The sequence below is a fragment of the Silurus aristotelis genome, assembly GCF_946808225.1.
Source record: "Silurus aristotelis genome assembly, chromosome: 18".
NCBI classification, from domain to species: Eukaryota; Metazoa; Chordata; class Actinopteri; order Siluriformes; family Siluridae; genus Silurus; species Silurus aristotelis.
The window spans coordinates 15,519,121-15,540,111 of record NC_139591.1 but is presented as its reverse complement, the minus strand read 5'-3'; the positions used below and the strand labels follow the sequence as shown (position 1 = coordinate 15,540,111).

Genomic DNA, 20,991 nt, shown 5'->3' with positions numbered 1-20,991 from the left:
GCGACCCTGACGCCTCAATGCTGACTTTTGTTTTCATCAAAAGCCACAATAAAGCCAGAGGCATGTTCGACAGAGGAACATCTGGAACGACAGGAAACAGCTGCTCAAAAACAGCAACGTGTAATTAGACATGTTGGCATATTTAATTTTTTTTTCATAATTGGATAGGATATTTTTTTTTATGCTGTTGGCACACACACAATTTTAAGTAGCTTTACCTTTGACTTGCTCTGGCAGTGGAGACACCTTTCAAAAAATGTCAACACGCATCTCCTGACTGAATACCGAAAAAAGTCGAACATCTGTCTAGGCAATATTAGTAGTTGTAGATGATAAATAATGTTCGGATGTTTCCAGATTACCACCTTGCCTTCTGAATAGTTTTTAGAACAGACACAATAGTTTAACACTGTGATCCTTGCGTTCTTTCGTGAAACAGGATCTCTAGGTAGGCATAGGTAGCATGGGGAGGCTGGAAATCTCACTGAATCAACAAAATTATGTTGTGGAAACATTCCTTTTCAAGCTCCTCCCCCTCAGCCTCAATTATCTTTCTCTCTCTTCTCTCTAATCCTCCCCTCTGGCATGTTTATGTTTGGACTCTGTTGGAGTTTAAAAGTGTTTCTTTTTTACAATGGCACCTTTAGGCTGCCATTGCTTTAAAGTACTTGTATGAAAACTAGCAAATGTAAAAAATAGTTGTCTTGCCACACTTTAAACGTATTTTGGACATTTCAGATTTGTAAGGAGTTTACTGTCTTGGTTTCCTCTCCACCACAGTGCTGTTGGATTCTCGATCCTGCTTGGTGAGTGATGATTTTCTCCAGCAGCAGTTCTGACAATAGACAGGGTGTTCGTTTGGTTGACGGGTATGGAAGGAGTCTCAGTGAAAGCTCTTTGTAACAGTCAGTTAGGAAAAGATTCAGACATTTAAAAGTCAGGAATAAATGGAAAAGCATTATTGTATTTTGTATATAGAAGGAATATGAATGTTTTTTCAGTCTGAGTGAAATCGTGTAAGGCATTCGGTGTTGAAATGACAGGTTTATTCTAATACATAATGTCATGTTTGTTGATGCTGTTTGGGTGAATTGCCTCTATTTGACTAAAATGTTCTCTCACTCCTTTCTCTTGTTTTACAGGTTTGGAACTGCTTGATTTTTTTCAGTCACACATACAACCTGACCACCGGTCCACCATGAGCAGCAGTTACAGCGTGTCCCTGATCGGACCCTCGCCCTGGGGCTTCAGACTGCAGGGGGGCAAAGACTTTAGCATGCCTCTCACCATCTCCAGAGTGAGTATCTCAGAATGTGCTTCTTTTAAGATTTAACTCGCACCGGATGATGGTCTCAGTCATTATTCCACAGGTTCAGTTAATACGTATTATAAGCACATGACACACACACACACACACACGCACTCGTACAAGAGCATTGTGCTCTCTCGCACCTCACACTTCTCTTTTATCAACCCCCCCACTTGTTCCATTTTTATCATCCACAACCATCCTGGGAAAATAGCTTTAAAGCTACAAGTTTTCAGGAAAGGTATATATGTAATTTCAGGGATTTCCTAGGTGCTACGTGGAAACACTATAAAAAAAATTCCTGCTGATTTCTCAATATAGAGTTCTCAATATGTCTGGGTTTTTTTATTAATACATTTTTTTTGGTCTGTAGTGGCAACAGGGGACTTTTGGCAGAAATCATGTTTATGTTTGTGTTTCTCTGTTTCTCTGGACATTGTCAACGCGGTGTTTACTCTCGTAGGAAATAAGGCATGTCAAAATGTCTAAAGCGAGCATGTTTGATGGTTTCTTTACTCGGCATCGGTTTATTTTGGCCTGAAACCGTTTCCAGAACCCCTCTCTTTGGGAGCTTATTTTGAAACGCGCCTAATCTGGCTCATTGTTCCTCCCGCAATTGACTGTTACACCTAAAGTCCGCGGACGTTGGAGGAAACTTCCTGTTCTTGGAAGTGGTTTCCTCAATTAGGAGCCCTAAACCTGTCTCGCTTTTGGCTTCAGCTTTAAAATGTGAGATGAATCTGTCTGCAGAGGCAGGAAGCACTGGAACGCGATAGGATCAGCCATGTTCTGTTTGCTGACGTGGAAACTCTGTTTACCGCGAGGAGCCTAGGTGCTGCTATAAATCCAAGCACATCTCCGGCAGCCGGTGCTTGTTGGTCCGAGGAGAACGCAGAGCTGCTGGCACGCTCACTCGCAGTAAAGAATGGACTCCTCACTGATGAATAGCTAGAGATAGAGTAAATGCATAGACGTGGGAGGATAGATCTTAGCCACATTCAGATGTGGCTGATACAGGTCTTGCCTGAAGGTGTAGATCTGCTTTTCTTCAACATAATAGGCTGTAATGTGGGGTGACAGGTCTTACATAAACATCTCTATGTGGAAGTACAAGGTGGGAGAAATAAAAATGTGGCACGAGAAACACTTTGTTTTATGTTGATGTTTGTGGAGGCATATCTGCTCCAATATCTACAGGTTCTTAGAGTTCTATGAAAGGAACATTGGACATAGACAGCCCACCCAGATGGAGCTATGTTGAGATGTTCCACAAGCTCCCTGTCTGCAGGGTGGTCAGGACAGCAATGGAAGCATACCAACCCGGCTTCTGGAGCACATTTATGAGAAAGCAGAATGGATGCGTATTGGATGAGGCGTAAATTCGCTTTGATGGTGTGTGGAAGAGACTTCAAAGATACTCTTTTCCTCCGGACAAACCACAGCCACTCACTTTCAGCTCAGCTGGTTAATGTATCTGATTTCTAGTCACTTTTAGAGGAAAAGACAATCTCTCGTCTCATTTCACCTTTCACAGATGGAGGGGTTAGTGCTAATGTACGAGCGGCCATACTGTGCCTGTATAACATGTCTCTATGCACAATTAAACCTACCCTGTGAGTGCACAAGGACACACAGAGCCATAAAAGCAGGATTGTGACGCACAAGAACCAAGCTCAATGGAAGATAATGGCGCTTCCTGTCAGAGGAAGTTATTTATACACTCCAGACAGGCCCAAATGGGGTAAGATGGAAAGACGCTTTCGTTAACTTTAAGAACAGATTGCTGAATAGCATTTTTTAATTTTGTTTCTTCTCCTGAATTCTTTGGTCTGGTGATGTTAAATCAGCCTTAAAGCTCGGAGGAAATGATCTCCCGTTAATGAATTTTTTTTTACTACACAATCCATTCGTGCCTTTTCCTCACTCGGTTTTGCAGCACCCACTGCGCTTGACTTGTGTCAGCATTTGAAGCGGCTGTGTTCCCAGGATGAAGGCTGTGTGGGGCCACACCCTGAATGTGTTAAGGCCTGAAGCACATGCCTGAGTTTCACACTCGTAAAACAGCAAAGCATAAAACCATGCCAACCACCTTTCTGTCTCTGCTTTGTGGGTGTATGCAACATTTAGCATATCACTGAGACATTTAGCATCTTTGTCCAATTCGTATTTCACACGTTATGAATCGATGTGAGCACCAAGATCAACATTGGTGCGAGTGTAGAGATCATTTCTGCAACCCTAGGATTTGCAGAAGATTTTACAAAAGGAAAGGAGATACGATGATAATTCAAACCTGACTTAACTTCTGGCTGTGGTTTTGGCTCGGTGCGGCCTAAAAGCAGTGTAAGTTACCCAAAGTGAGACGAGAGATAAGGTGTGTGATTTATTATCTGGTTCAACCAACACGACGAGGTTTAAGACAGCAAAACAAAATTCCCCAGCAATTGCAAAGCAATACGACTCAAGTACCACCTTCCTGCAGTAATATGAGTCGCACGCAGCGGTAACCAAAGGTTATACGGTTATTTTTTAGATGCCTTTCTCCAGGTGTGGTATTCACTTCCTACCACTGCTTGTGAAGCATATACCCAAGTCAACAATACCCAAGTCAACAACACTGTCTCAAGAGTCATTTCGTAATCATTCGAGTCATTGCGTGATCGGCTGACTCACTCTGTGTCGCCACAGTCATCAGGGAAAGAATCACTTCATTCCGTCTACTCCCAAATCTGTCTAACATCATACAGCTGAGTGAATTCAAGGCCAGATGCCTAACATATAATACTGTAGACTAAAGTAGAATTTCTCCACAGGGGATCTGGTGGTGGCTTGCAATAAAAAATAATTTCAACAGATACTGATTCATTTAGTAGAAACACCCAGATCTCATTTAACTCTAAAATGTGTCTTCGTCTGCAAGTTTGCTTAGTCTACACTGTTGTGTAGTGTCAATTTAAAAAATAATAACGTCCATATGAATAGCTGCCTTAATGATTGGGAGGAGAGAAAGCATGCCCCCTCTCTCACCCATGACAAATTATGCTTTCTTGTCTGCCAGTTTTTCTAACAAAAGTGTCAACAGTTTTCTGTTGCATCACTAAGTTAAAAATGTAAAAAACAAGATACCTGTGCATATCTTACTGATATTGTTTTCTTTTTTTCATACAGACAAGTTTATTATGACAAGGCTTATTATGGTATCGATATTGTTTTTTTTTTTTTTGTAAAAAGCAGACATTCGGCTTAATATGATGTTTGTCGTGGGTAAAAGAAAAATAACCTTCAATAAGGCTAGCCTAAATGCTAATTATTTTGCGAATTTACATCCCCTGGAAATGCGAAATCCTTTCTCTGTATTCTTCCATTCTGCTCACACTGTTGCTTATCCCATCGCAACCGACAGCCTCGCAGTCTGAGGCGGATCCAGACAGCTGCCCTCTGTTGCTCTTGGAGGCACAGCAAAACACTGGTCCACGAGCTCATGCACCACAGTGCACCCTTTGTTTTGAAGTCCACGAGACTAGGCCTGGATCCCTGAAAGCGCTGTTTAGTTTATAAAGTAACTGACTGAGGCAGGTTGCTGGATGTCTCGGATGGAGCAGGCCGCAGTCGACGTGTCCTGACCAGTGAGAGGACGAGAGGCAAGACTCGAACTTCCTGACAGCTTTATGGGGAAAAAAGACAGCCAGGTGCTATGACTAGCGCAGAAGTCTGGAAATGTTGTTTCAGTTGTGAGAGTTCACAGTATGGGGAAGATTTGCAGATGATGAGCGATGAATGAGGAAAGAATTCCATCTTTGGATTTATTATTGCTCTTATATAACTCTTGTAATTACGTTGAATGTTCTGATTGCTTCTGGCATAAGGTTTGTTCCAGGATTACAGAGCTTGGACACCAAGAGCGCAGAAGATAAACAGCTCACAACCCTGACAAGAATAGACGCGTATGCAAATGCGCGCATGCTTCGGTGGTCATCGCCTCGGCGTAAATATTTCCATAATCGTTTAAGTTCCATTAAGAATCGATCTGAAATGCTCTCCGCCGCCAGCGGTGCTCTATTTCAGGACGCTCTTTGTCAGCGGAGGAATGTTCAGACGCACTATTCTCATGAGCGCGGTGTATTTACAAGGCTCCCGTAGCATGACGCTGCTTTTGCACAGCTACAGGATGTCCAGTGACCTTTTCCTGATAAGCCCTTAGACGTTTAATATCCATTGTGTCACTATACATTTGTTGACTCGACAACACAGTAGAATTAGTCTCCAGAGCTTGTACGCAAATGTGGTGAAAAGGGGTGATTAGTGTAGATTAGAAAATGACGCTTCTCAAATCACAGCAAAGCGGTTTAGAAGGCTAATTAATCAGGATAATTAGCGTAATCGAGTGCTTGTTTGCTGATATGGTAAAATGGGCTCATTTATAACCCATTTTGTTGTCATTTGGTGCAAATTCATTTCTTTTCTCCCATCATTGCAGTTACATTCCACAATAGCTGCAAATGAAACAGCAATGCTTTCTTTGGCATCTTGACAGCAAAGAGGGTTTGGTATGATGCGATTAATACACATGAATGTTGTAGCAAATCTTTCAACAGTCTATATCTGGTCAGGGCTTGCCCTTTTTGTCCAGGACCGTTTCACACCGTTGCTAACCACCCTGCCGAATCAGATCGTATTGTGCTTGGATATTGAAGCTCAGTTTTGGCAGGACAACTCATCTTTTATTTTTTTATTTTCTTACTCGACAGCTGTGCGTTGGTGGCGATTAGGAGAGGAAGGAAGCGGGTGTCTTGTGCCGTCTCCCTCCATCGCATTAATCACGGTCACCGCCTTTTCAGAAACACTCGATAGCGCTATCTCTCACAGCCCTGCTATGGCCCATTGTGAGGATCGTTCATTATAACTGTAGATAAAACGCCAGGTCTTGCACGGTCTTGGATAGAGTTTCCCAGAGTTTTTTTTTGAGTCATCTCAGGGTCAGGGGGGACTTTTGTGGTTGATGATCTGTAGGTCCTTTAAACCCCCCCCCCCCCTTTTTTTATAGCCTCCTATTTCTTTAGCTTTCTTTCAGCTTGATATTTGAAACCCACGTTGAACAAATATGCACTAATTTTAGCTCAAGCCTCTATTCCCTGACCGGTGCTCGCTCTCTCTCTCTCTCTCTCTCTCTCTCTCTCTCTCTCTCTCTCTCTCTCTCTCTCTCTCTCTTTCTCTCTCTCTCTCTCTCTCTCTATCTCTATCTCTCTTTTTTCTTCCTCTCCTCACCTCTAATTCTGCTGGAATGCTTTCGTACTCTTTTCACATGACTGGAGTATCTGGAGTGATTGTGTGGAACAAATCCATTCAGAACAATAATACCACGTTATGCAACTTGGTTCATTTAAAAAGAACAGGGAGACCTTGGTGATAAATGGTTTCCAAAGGCTTCTGGGTCATATCAGCCTTGAGTTTCCTTTGACTTGGCGAAACTGAAGTATTCCAATTAAGTTTTTTTTTTTTTTTTTTTTTTCCCCCTTTGGAAGTTAACACTGCAGCACTCTCAGATTCTTGAATCTGGTTGGCTTAAAGGTGTCAAATGTGTTTCACTGACAATAGAACCGACTGCAAGGCAAATCATATACCTTTTTTTTTTTTTTTACATTTATTTATTTATTTATTTATTTATTTATTTTTATAAAGAAACTAGTCTTCTGTGTCAGCACTGTCAACAAGTGTAGAGTTTTTGTCACCAGCACATGACACAAGTGATATGTTGTTTAGTAACATTATAGATGATTAAAATGTAAGTATAAACGTATAAAAAAAAAAATTGGCGTGCCATTCTTTAACAAATCTCCAATTTCTGTTTGCCGCTATACCCCACATAGTTGTTGATTAATTTCCTGTAATTGCACAAACCTTAGTGCTTTCTTTTTTAGATGGATGGATATGTGCTTTTATGGGTCATTTGGGGCTCATGATGTCTGCACAGGCAGCGCATCTAAGCCTAATGGATAACTCCAAATACCCAGAACCGTCTTCGCAGAAATAAGAAAAAGATCACGTATCTCAGCACATTGCCAATGTGGCTCTGTGGTTTTGACATTAAAGCGCACAGATGTTTTCGAGACAATTCCTAACTGCCTTTTTGAGGGCAAAATACTTTTGGGGTTGATTATTACACACACACATGAGGAGAAAACCGCACCAGCTATTTCCAGCTCTGCATTAGCCTTGACTACTCACACTCACCGCTGGATTGTAAGGCAGCTCCTGCAGTCTGAGGAACTATTTAAAACGACTAATGCAACTGTAAACGTTTACATTCTGCCCTGTCAAAACGGTTTCGAGAAATTAGGTGAATTTTTCCGAAGGACATAAGACAAGGAGGTATATTAAGTTCATTCTACTTAGTCAGATTGCATTGACTGTGTCCGTTTAACTGTAATCCTGTGCTAAAAACACACACAAAAAATTATTGCGAAACGAAATTGGAAAGTTCAACTTCTCGCAAAACAGTTAAGGGAAAATGATTTCACTGGCATCCAGATTGCCACTGAATCAGAATGATTTTCCCCTTTGAAATGCTGGAGAGAGAAAAAGATCTTTCTTGAAACACTTTGATTTTCCTCTGACGTTCAGTTGGCTTACGATCTGTGACAAGTGACTGATTTCAGTTCGGAAAAAATGGATCGCGGTCCGTTGAACGGACACCAAAGTACGCCGATGATGATTATCAAAGCCGAAACGTTTCGCCTGTCCCGAGAAGTGCTGCTGATAACGAATAGACCGTGAGACGAGCGCTTAAATAGTTCTCAGATGCGCTCTCTCTCTCCGGAGAACTCTGTTCACGCTGTCTGTTTATTCTAGAAGTGGAGAAAGATTCATACCTGCGTTTCTTCACTAGGCCGTGATCGGTGGCGTTCTGGTGATAAGGCTCAGGCCGCGTGCACGAGTAAAGATTTATTTTGATTGGCGATGCAGTTGGGCTGACTGTAAAAAATGTCAGTGTTGATTAGATGATTTTAAAGTGGTTTATTTGTGTATGATTATTACAGACAGCCTATAATGGACTATAGTGGTGGGAGACTGGCGCGGCATCCTAGAGACCAGTACAACCCAACACTTGCATTCTTCTTTATTTATATCCTCTCGATTTTATACACTTAAGACACTTAATAACACATTAACATCCTGAAGGAAATTTCCTTTGGTGTGTTCAGCCAAGGGTCACCTATTTTCTACAGTAAATGGCAATTTGTCCAATGGCATATTTTTTCCATAGCCCATTGACCAAGATCTTATTTACTCTGCAAATCATACATCTTAAAGAACTTCAAAAGAAAGGACATGGTAAGTTTGATCTTGTTTTAAAAAGCTTAAACGTGTTTACAATTTTTCACAGAAACTGTGAAACCTCTGAAACAGTTCTGAAGCTCGTGGCCAGAAAGTGTACTATCCGTTAAAGAAGGTCTGTGACCTGAAAACAAAAATGTTTTAGAGAATGTTTGGAAGTGATTTACGAGTATATCAGGTGCTACAGGATTTTGGGTGGGCTGCAGTGAGCAACAAAATGCACCTATATGTTTGGTCATAAAATGGTACAAAGCAGGTGCGGGTAATAAAATGGCAGCTTTGTGTAGTGTAACGCATTTTCCCATAGCAAAAAAGGAAAGTACCCCAAGTTCCAAAGAACTTTAAATTCGATGCGAAACCACTTTTCAGCAGTGTGTTCATCTGGTTTTAATCCGCAGTGTGGCGAGGTTGGCGAGTAAAAACCCATCCATCACTTTTCTGCGCCTTTTTTAATTTTATTTATATACTCCATTTAGCACAATGAGGACTTTTTTCGTTTATTTGACAAACAGCGCTATGTAGAAAAGGCGAGATGTCGGCAACGGATATTCGGCGCGTACTGAAGACCTCTGGAGTTCGTTTGTCGACGGGGTCAAGAACAGATGTTCCGAGCGAGCTCCGAACAACGTCCATGCCGTCATGTCAGGGCTGTAAAAAACGATTCACGACAAATGCTTTTGAATTGTCAGTTCCGTTCGCTCGGAAGATGTTGATTGGTTTTCTGTAACAGCAGCTCTGACCAATACTTCAGCTCTAATTCATATCACATGGTGGACACTGCACATGATCTGTGTGAAATGTGTTGCTGCTTAACAAGGAGTCTCGAGATTCAGTCAGTATGTTTTTCCCCCCAATGGGAAAGTCTTCAGGACAGATGTCATAACATGCTATATGTTATATATGTGGTATAAAAGCAATAAAACTTTGCAAAAAAACTAATCCACTTAATGTTAGTGATAAATGCAAATATAACTCACTGTCACAGTTTATTCCGGATGCATTTTTTCAGCATTTTGAATTTGTTTGTTTTGTCTGTCACTACCAGCCGTTATGCTGAAGTCTAAAAAGCTTTGTCTAGCCGCATGCCTATATTCGAGTATGCGCTAATGAGAGAACAAGGAGGGGAAATCTGTTTTTTTTTTTTTTTTTTTTCTGGTCTTCCTGGAGGAATTTTAGAAATGTACTTCTCTCAATACGTATTCGCATTCCAGTCACACTCGTTAACCCGAGCGCGTATGTGTCCTTTTGCCGACGGAAAAATAGAAACGGTTTCCACAAGCGTATCCGACGTCAGAGTAACTGCCATCTGCTGCAAAGTAGCACGTTGGAAGAATGACACACTCGCGCACACGATTTTGATTACAGCATCCTATGTATGTACACCCAATCAGTCGCACTAGTGTTTAGTGGTTTTGCTCCATCACAGTACCACATGGCGATCAGGTGGTTGTTGACCTCGGTGCCTCTGAGGGCAATGACTGGTTTGCCTCCACCAGGGCGTGTTTTTTGAGCTGGCTTTCTTCAGACCGTGGAATGCTTTGTTTTGTTTGCGTCGTCATGGAAGCGGACTCAAAATGTTTCTTTTCTTTAGAGTTTCTCGGGGCCGCTGTATGCGCGTGCTTCCCCGGTTTCACTGAAATGATCACTGGAAGGTAGTGACTAGAAGGCTCGAAGGATGAATCTCCAGTATGGAGAAATGCCTGGGCTTGAGCTTTCTCTACTTTCTAAGGTGGTTCTGTTCACAAAAACAACACTCACAGTGATGTTTTTTATTTTAATTTTTTACAGCGCCCACTGACTTGATGCAGCTGGAATACAGCTGGTTTATGTGACCTAAAATGTGTTTTTATTGTTTTGTTTTTTGTTTTTTTTAGGCCATGCCAGGATTTTTCTTTTATTCCAATTTACCTTCAAATATTGTGTGTAACAAACAGGCATACAAGTCTTATAGTATCTGGCAGCCTTTCTGAAGTGAATCCTAATATTTTATTTTCGGATGATGATAAGTATATCAGCACCACCCTGTTGCTTTCAACATTCTTACATGTGCTCAGTCCAAGAAGACACAATGTCTCTGTCAGTAAGACAACCAGCTTTCAGACACTATCCTGGCTCCATATATGGTGTTTGCAAGTCGCACACACCAGAGCACTTTCACAATCAGCCTTTCTGTGCCTAGTCGCTATAAAAAAATGCGATTCCAGAAATCCGCCGTTCAGAGAATATCCAGCCATGACCCACGCATCATGTGAACGGCCTTATGGGAAAAACCCTCAGACGCTTTGTTTCTGCCTATAAATAAACACATTCCTGCTCTTGACAAAATGATGTTGCCTTAGTAGTTATCATGTTTCAGTCATTTTGAGGTTATTGTCCGTCTTGTGATTTAAGAAAAGGAACGCTCCGCGTCAGAATTGGTGCCATCATTTTGTGATTTGAAATTCAAAAACAGTCCCAGACACACCTCTAAATCATACTGTCAAGCCCTGAGGATTTACAGGTGCTTTTTGGAAGATCTGACGTCTGCCTGTACATGACTGATAGTGGTGACGGCGCACACGTGGCAGCTGAAATGTAGAAGGCGTTCCCATTATGTTCGAACATCAAACGTGTGAGCAACAAGCGTTTAAGTAGGATGAATATGTTTGGTTTTTTGGGGGTTTGGGGAGTTTGATAATAGGAAGTTTGGCCCATTTTTTGTGGGTTTGATCATAGTTAACAGTGAATATAAGAAGCGGCATGAGGAAACTACTGGCTCCAGTCCATTTTGGAACCGTTGGACAAATGCTGGAGTATATTCCATTTGTTTGACCTTAGCACTTGGGTACAGATCAAAACAGCTGGTCTGGGACTACACGTGAGAGGTGACCAGTTAATTAGACCTGCAAGCCAAGATCAATTTGGTTCTTTTTTCAATCTAAATCATTCAAAAAATCTGCCAATCATGACTACAACAGCAAATGTGGGGGTGAGGAAGGCTGACACGTTCTTCTTCTAAAAACTGTGAAGCTGGCCTACTGTATCTTATTTTTTTAAATTGCTGCTCATTATGTGTCACAGGGCAGAATTACAACAGCTCTCTTCCACATGAGCTCAACTCTGGCTACGGTTTGCTAGAGAGCCTGGACAGAATCTCTTCCCTGGCCCATAAATATTGATGGCTATGGCATTGTTAGGATTCTAGCTCTCGTTTGAGCTCTCATTGATAGAGCAAAAGGACAGTTGAAGTTATCTACGGACCGTTTCCTGTAAACCATGACCAAACATTAGAGACTCTATCCCTATTTACTCACCAAACATTCCCTCAAACAAGAGTCGTTAATAATGTTTAAACAAGAACAATGACCGTATCCTGCTCTGAAAAGTTTGAACGCGCTGGTCTACTCGCAACATTCTGAAGCTTGTGGTCAGAAAAGCGTTTAAATATATCAAACCCTCCATTTCTTCTAAACAGATTGGCTGAGGTTTGCCACACATTTTGTGGTAAATGAAACCAAATACAACGTGGATTATAGTGAGTTTTACTCAGAGCTCAGTTGGTGCGGCAAAATTTTTTATTTGTTGTTTTTTTTCCCTTTTTTCAACCTTATATAGTGTTATAATGTTAGTGTGGTAGAGTTTTCCCACAGTCCCCTTAGAGTAGTAATATTATATGTAATTAAATGGGAATTATATGCACAGTGTTTGTGTGCAGATTTCTTCAAAAATGTTTTGCTGAGTGCTGCGTTTTAAGAGGTTGTTGTTTAGGTCCTGGGTGTCCTGATTGGCGATAAGGATTTGTAACATTGTGCTCAGTGCAGCGACGTGGCACATGAGCCAGTCCTGTTTCGTGATTAGAGGTGTGGGTGATGTTGCAAGAAGCTTTCGCAGATGGCACGGTTTATACACCGCGGTCAGTGTCAACGGAGTGGAAAAGAGGGGGGAAAGTATCTCATCCATTTCCAGCTGCCAAACACAAGTAACAAGAATTTTTTTGGCCGCTTTTATACCAAGTCAAAGAATGTTTGTCTTCTCGCTTTCCTTTAATGCGAAACACAGTGGCGTTAAAACGTTTACGCACCGAAAATAACGAGAGGAGACGCACAATCCCGGATTCTAAAATGGAACATTTGATTGCTTGGACTCGGTTGAACGTTTAATGCACTTTATATGAGCACTTGCTTGAAATATGTCTTGTTACATCTAGTTAAAGCGCTAATTGAAGGGGTTCGGGATTGTTACAATTATGTAATAGGTCTGTAAGGGAACACGTGCCATTTAATTTCGTACACATGAAGGTTTATATTATGCGAGGCAAGGCAGAGGTATATAGTATGTATAAAAACAAGACTCATGGGAATCATGACTGTGCGTATGCATGCCTGTGCATGTGTTTTTTTTTTCCATCCGTAGGAGGGTTCAACTATTTCCCCTGACCTTGTGAATAGACCTTTTTGCCGTAGGGTCTCTGGGGGCTGTTCGCACCTGCTCCACCCTTGTAGTCATGTAGTCATAGTTATACTTATGACTCATGGCTTCTGGGCAAAAGTCTAGTGAGCAAGTGCTGCATCACACGGCTGGAAGCGTCGTGTTCAAGAATCAGAAGCTTTTTCAAAGCTTTTATTTCTGACTCGATGGCGTCTAGGGAGAAATGTTGGAAAAAAAAAATAGACAAGGCATTTCACAGCTTGGAGTTGCACTTCCTGCTGAGTGCCTTCTTATGAACCTTGCCCTCCTCCAATTGACCCTCTCATTGACCCGCGTCGTGCAGAGCAAACCGTAATGCGTTCCTGGCGAGCGAACGGATCCCGATAACCACGTGCTATAAATAAAGCTGTCCACCGGCACCACTAAGGTGTAGGGTGGCTACTTTTATCAGCAGCTTCTGCTCCACCTCCCTCTGCTCTCTTTTTAGTGCCCAGTTAAGCCTACAAGGCAGACCGCAGTTCTGTCACTCAGTGACTTCAGCTCTGATGACTGCATTGTGTGTTTCTAAACTGCGTCAAAGTAATTGGGTCCTTCCAAACCACATAAAAATAAAACAAAAAGTGGAAGCACTTTTGCAGAAGCGCTGCAACAATAACACTTTTTCCTGTCTGCTTCCTCTTTCACTTTTTTCCCCTCTACAGTTGAAAACAGGTCACTTTAGTTGAGCTTCTTCTATAGTCCTTCCTTTATTCCCTTAAGCTCTACTGTATTTTGCTGCCTAGCAGCCGAAAGCTTCCTGCGTCTCATTTATATCCAATTTGGTAAGTGAAGAAAAAAAAAAAAGATAGTCAAGATTAGAGTTTGTGTTCTTTTTGGATTTGAATTGATTGCATTAAAAAATCCTGACAATTGTTTTAATATGAATATACAATATAAGACCTGTTAAAGTGGCTCAAGAACCAAAAACCAATATTTCCAGCCTTCTTCATCGGTATCATACTCATTTTACAGAGTTGAAACGTGAACACACATGCGCTGCACTGCACCTCGCTGTACAAGGTGTCGAATGAAAAGCAACCGCGATCGAATTACAAGCTGTACGGATGCTTGCGCAACGCCTCAAGGGAACACCTGGGGCTGAGTCGACCTGGTGTCACGGTTTCAACAGAACTCTTCCTGTCCAGGCACATCGACACGATCCAGTCCATCGTCTTAGACTCCACAGTACCGATGTGTGATCTGAGTTTGACCGGGAGAGCTTTTGAAGTACAAGCATTAGAGCTGCTGTCTGAGAACATGCCATACAGTGGATCTAGACATAACGTAACAGCCGCGTTGTTTTTTTTCCTAGCGCTTTTCATTCTTTACCTTACAAAACACTCAAAAATTTTTGTTCTCGCTCAGTTCAGCTTCAGTGCATAATTTTTTAAGCCTATTTCTTGGCATTGCCTGTCAAAATACAGGTGTGTTCATGCTTTCATGACCCCCTGGAAAATGCTTTACTCCACCATTTTGGTTTGACCGTTTCATGGCCAGGATCCAAAGTACACAAATAATTGAAGTGCCTTTCTTTGTAATAATTACTCACAACACTGCTGCTGTTGAGAAATCCCTCGTTCTTCGCCAAGCAGTCCATAGCTTTTATTTATTTTTTTCCCCCTTGTACGGTATACGAGTGAAATGATGTATGGCCTACCAAAACAGGTTATTGATTTTTCATTCTTTTCCTTATTTTCCCAACTAGGCTTGGTTTTTATAGCAGCTAAAAAAACTCATTGTAAATGTGAAATTTCAAATGCTGACACATTTGTTTTCTAAAGTCAATTCCAAGTAAATGTTGATTTTGATGTAAACCAATAAGCAAAGAACTTGGGACAGTCCTTAACAGAACAGAACTCTCATTATAGCAATGGTTTGATAACAGTGGGTTATGTAAGCACACTTTAATGGAACTATTTAAAAAAAAACACCTTTTCCTCACTCATGGTGGGTTGTACCTGGATACGTTTCAGAATCGTAGCTTTGCTCAGATGGATTTCTGAGTGGACAGGATATACACGGAGCTTCTTGGAGCAAGGTTTAGGGCTTGGAATAAAAGTCCATGAACACCCATATTTACCTAATACAGGTAATTATTTGTGGCAATCTTAATAAACCTGCACATCCAACACTAGAGCTGAAGCTCTGAGCAGTGAGATGCACAGAAAAATTATACACCCTAATAAATTCCAGTCATAATTCTTCTCTTCCACAGAGTAATAACTCATCTTGCACACAATCACTGCACACACATGATTGTCTCACAGCACTGTAGGCAAGGTGGCATTGGTATTTGGGGTCATGTGTACGGTTTTTTGGTCTAAGAGGGGAAAAAATGGCAATCCAACAACACTCATGGGTTGACTGCGTTTTTGCGTCCTACCATGTAATTATTTATCATTATTATCAAAACTATCACATGTTTTTGTTCATACAGTACCTCAAAGAGACCACTATTATGGCGTCCAAATGGAAAGGACTCCTGCAGTGTTATTCCAAACTATTTTTAAGCTAACCAATGACTGATTTAAAGTAAAAAAAAAATACAAACCAAAAAACCCCCACAAGTGTGGTCTCTTAAAATCTGTGTGCTTATACAGCTTTGACAAATGACTTGTCTGATTTATTCCTCGCTTCTTACGTTAATTTGACCTTTCAGCGAGCAAAAGGGAACACTGCAGCAACTTTGCTGTTCATCTCTCATCTGCGTGTGTTTGTGTGGTTTTTTTTTTCTTTCTTGCGCAGCTGACAGATGGAGGAAAAGCAGCCAAAGCAAAGATCAGCGTCGGAGACGTCGTGCTGTCCATCGACGGCATCGCAACCGACACCATGACTCACCTGGAGGCTCAGAACAAAATCAAAGCCTGCACGGGCAACTTAAGCCTCACCATTCAGAGGTACGGTAAAGCACGTATATGTAGCATCAGGTTTAAAAATATTGGCACCCACACAAATACTGCCGGTACCCAAAAAAATAAGTCACACACACTTCTAGTTGGTCGGACCGCCTTTAGCTTTGATTACGGCACGCATTCGCCACGGCATAGTTTCGATAAGCAGCTTCTGCAATGTCTCAACATTTATTCCTGTCCAGAGTTGCAGTCATTTTTTTCTACCAAGATCTTGTATTGATGATGGGAGAGTCGGACCGCTGCCCAAAGTCTTCTCCAGCACATTCCAAAGATTCTCAATGGGTTAAGGTCTGGACTGGTGAAAATGATGTCTCATGGTCCCTGACCCACTCTTTCACAATTTGAGCCCGATGAATTCTGTCATTGTAATTTTGGAATATGCCCGTGTCATAACCTGGTCATTCAGTATATTCAGATAGTCAGCTGACCTCATTCTTTGAGCACATAATGTTGCTGAACCGAGGCTTGACCAACTGCAGCAACCCCAGATCATAGCACTGCCCCCACAGGCTTGTATGGAATGCACCAGGCACGATGGGCGCATCAGTTCATCCGCCTCTCTTCTTACCCCGATGCACCCATCACCATGGAACAGGGTAAATCTGGACTTATCAGACCACATGACCCTCTTCGATTGCTCCAGAGTTCAATCTTTATGCTCCCTAGCAAATTGAGCCTTATTTCTAATTAGCCTCACTGATAAATGGTTGTCTTAAGGCTACACAGCTGTTTAGTTCCAATCCCTCGAGTTCCCTTCGCATTGTGTGTGTGGAAATGCTCTTACTTTCACTATTAAAAATAGCTGTGAGTTCTACTGTTGTTTTTTGACGATTTGATTTCACCAAACGTTTAAGTGAGCACCAAACACATTCATTCAGGAATTTTCCCCACTATCCTTCTAGTTATTAATAATGCGTTAGACAGTCCTTAACATAATTTCAGTAGTTTCAGCAGTTTCCATAGATGTTTTCTTTGCTTGATGCATGCCAATAATTTGACCCTTTTTAAACAGATTAACATCTTTTCAGGACCACAGGATGTGTCTTTCGACATGGTTGTTTAAGACATGAGAAGATACTCACTGCATCAGTTAAATAACTTTTAGTGTTAAATATCTTGTGGCCCGCTGAAACATAATGATTAATGCAGTAATTATCCAATGGGAGGCTCTTATCTATTTGCTTAGTTAAATCCAGGTGGTAACTTTTTTTTGGATGGGCAGTGCATATATTTATTGCTTATGATATTTTTAGTGAAAGGAAAAGCTATATAAGCCCAAAGATATTTTCATCACACGTTTTCCAAGGTTGACAGTAATTCTTGCGCTGACAGTAAATGCGTCCAGACGAAACACATGCTGTCATTTGTGACATCCCTTTCAGCCTAAAATCATTTGATACTTTGATACGTCCTACTTTAAGTCTGCAAGCAGCTCATTTTTCTTCTAACTTTTAAAAGAATCTATTTTTTTGTAGCAGTTTCAAAATCGTACATCTGAAATATGCCAGTCTAAATATCACGTTAGGAAATTTTTGCCTAAATCAGCCGAGCCGAATTTAGAGCCTGTGTTTATTTCAGGGCTCAGCATGTCAGTCGGTGTCAGGAATATTCCCCATAACACAGATAAGATCAGTAATTGTGGGAATATGATGGCTGTGCAGCAGGCGGTGGAAAGAGTTGTTTAGTTAACAGAGAGATCTCGGCCATGCCTTTCCCTCTGAGGGCCTCTTCCTCGGGCATGCAGGATGTAATGCAATCATGATGTTTGGATTTGAGTGCTTTCTCTTGTTCCAGCCTGCTCTTATGTTCTTGGATGTGCTCATCAAAGTCGTTTGATTTGCCATCGCTGCCACGCTGGAGTTAGTGTCATAATTTCACATGCTGTGAGAAGTTATGACACGTTTTTCTCTCGGATTTTTCAATACAGATCATTTGCTCATTATCCAATAAGCCAATTATGTGGCAGCAGTGCAGATACAGGCCAAGAAGCTTGAGTTAATGTGAACATCAAACTCATGAGAATTGTGATCACACTGGCTTTGTGGGCAAATCTGCTGATCTCATGGGAAGTTCACGCACAGTAGCTTTTAGAGTTTACAACGAAGTGATATGAAATCAATAAATATCCAATGAACGGTAGTTTTGTTGGTGGAAACATTGTAATTGAGAGAGGCCAGAAGCCAGACTGACCTGAGTAGACGTATCGGCTATGATAGCTCATATAACCACTCGAGCAATGCAAGCTTTTTCCTAGCTTTATTTGTTTTCTTTTTAGGCACCTATGTGTTACACACTGACCAGGCATAACATTATGACATTATAAAAGTATGCCTGGTAAAGAGAATAACACTAATTACCTCTTCATCATGGCACCTGTTAGTGGGTGGGATATATTAGGGAGCAAGTGAACATTTTGTCTTCAAAGATGACGTGTTAGAAGCAGGAAAAATGGGCAAGCGTAAAGATTTGAGCGATTTTGACAAATTGTGACGGCTAAAGCATCTCCAAAACTGCAGCTCTTATGGGCTGTTTTCGGTCTGCAGTGGTCAGTAATCTATCAAAAGTGTTTCAAGAAAGTAACAGTGGTAAACCGGCGACAGGGATGACATGACTTGTTGATGCATGGGGGCACGAAGGCTGGCCCGTGTGTTCCGATCCAACAGACGAGCTCCTGTAGCTGAAGAGGTTAATGCTGTTAATGCTCAAAGGGTCAGGACTGTTTTGGCAGCAAAATGGAAACCAACGCAATATTAGGCAGGTGGTCATAATGTAATGCCTGATCAGTGGCCATAAAGTTATGCCTGATCGATGTATTGTCTTTCCAGTGAAGGCCCAAATCAACAAAACTGTTGTTAGTGTTATTGATGGCTACCACAGTTCTGGTATCATGACATCACACAATGAATGCGAGTAGTAAAAGCATGAATTGAAGTTCTTTTTTTTTTTTTTTTTGTGCAGCAGTAGATTAGATTAAGTAAAAATAAAAAAAGTATAACCTTGGCTCTGTTGCTAAAGACAAGTGGGTTCAGAAAAAACTCAGAGGCTCATATTCTACAGTTATGGACTTTTGGGAAGGAAATCGAGACAAAGAGGAATGTGGTGCAATAACTCTGGAATGCCTCATCAAAGTTCCTAATGCGTTTTCAAAGCTGTCGAGCGTCTGTCAAACAACCTGCGAAAACCATCAATCCTAACCCGCTATCGACCGAATATATCAGTCACCTTTCTGGCACGTCGCAGGGTTTATTATTAACATTATTATTATAACATCGCATTTTGAAGGGTGTCGAGTTTGCTCAAAAATCCCAGAGAGCCTTTTTCAGCGGCTTTAGCAAAGCTTTAGAAATCGTCTAGAACACAGCTGCTCGGGGACTATCACCACAATTATTCATAAGTCCTTAATAAAGTGTCTGACTACTGACTGGCTGATGTGCGCTTTGATGTGGAAATTTTTGAATCTTTTTTTTTTTTTTTTTACAGTCTGTTCACGGAGCATTTGTGAGTTCATGGTGCGAGTTTGTAATGTGCCATACCATATGAATAAAATAAAAGCGATTATAAATCACATTTCTATATTCCCACCGTTCAGATCTGCTTCACATGCATCAGTGCTGCGAGATACAAATCTGTCATTCGGTACAGAGACTGTGCTAAGTCAAGTAACTATAAATCTTTATTTTAATGGGAGTTTATATATACACTATATGAACTAAAGTACAGGGACACATGACGTTTCTATTCATATGTGGGTCTTTCCGAAACTGTTAGCACAAGGTTGGAGGCATACCATTGTATAGGAGGTTTTTGGGTGCGGTTACATAAAATTTTCCCTTCACTTTAACTAGAAGATCTAAACCTGTACCAGCATGACAATGCCAGCTCCATGAAGATATGCTTTACATGGTTTGGAGTAGAAGATCTTAATTGGCCTGCTATAGAGCTCTGACCACAACCCTATTGAACACCCCTGAGAGGAGTTGGCACACTGACTGCATTCCAGGCCTCCTCACCCTAAATCAGTACCTGAATCTTGTACCATTGTTGGAACATCTTAACAGCAAAGGGCTGCATTTAAATGTTTTTACGATATGTTGGGACGTTGCCTGGATGTACGCATCTCCTGCCTTGTGAGATGCCTCGGCAGCGGTTAACATTAGTAGTAGCTTTTTTGTGTTTTTGGTGTCACATACTGTTAAGTTTATATATTATGGTAGTGTAAATTGATCTGTCCTGCTAAATGATGTACTATAATTTGTTAAATTATTAACAAATTAGTGTGCTTTTTCATACTGACCATTTTTTAAGATTCCTGGACTAGACTAGGCCATGCATGTATATGTGCATGTGTATGTGTAGAGATGAAACTAAAACCCCTCAACGCAACACACCTTTATTCACTACACACACACACACACACACACACACACACACACACACACACACACACACACACACACACACATGTATATGTGTATATATGTATGTGTGTGAGTGTGTATATTATATATATATACATGTATATATATATATATAAAATACGGATTAAAATGCAGCATGGCATAGTTGCATGTGATCTTCAGGATGTGACATCTGCGTGAAAATATACCACATCACTTACTTTTCTGAGGTCTCGGTCATTTGGTCAAACTTCTCATCAGTGTTTGCAGTTATGGCATGGGTTATTGGTTCAAATCCAAACACAGTAAAAATCCCCTTTGAATTTGTAATTTATTCACTTCTGAGAACACGGCACTTAAAATCGTTGAAATAATATTAACGCATACTGTCAACTGTGTGAAATGAGTTCAACAGACTCCAGTCTGTCTCAAACTCAGCCCCATGTCTCCCACCTCCCTAACCAAAATTTGTACCTGCTTTTGTCAATTCAGCAATGCACCAGGATCACTCATGTATTCTTCCAATCGTTCTGACCACAAATAGCTTCCATTTCCTGTTTCTTTTTCTTTTTTTTTTCAAGGTTTGTTCCTG

At 41.2% G+C, this 20,991-nt stretch overlaps 1 protein-coding gene across 3 annotated transcripts in view; it reads left to right on the top strand.

The window, feature by feature from the left end:
* The window catches only part of pdlim5b (PDZ and LIM domain 5b), a 57,603-nt gene that overhangs the window by 3,165 nt on the left and 33,447 nt on the right, over nt 1-20,991 (top strand). For 2 of the 3 annotated variants that reach the window (XM_083568339.1, XM_083568341.1), the window contains exons 2-4: nt 739-806; nt 1,143-1,297; nt 15,836-15,987. In XM_083568339.1, coding sequence (XP_083424465.1) covers nt 1,199-1,297; nt 15,836-15,987 — 251 coding nt within the window. In that variant the 5' untranslated portion in view covers nt 739-806; nt 1,143-1,198. The remainder of the gene's footprint in view (nt 1-738; nt 807-1,142; nt 1,298-15,835; nt 15,988-20,991) is intronic. The other variant, XM_083568340.1, reaches the window with a different exon arrangement.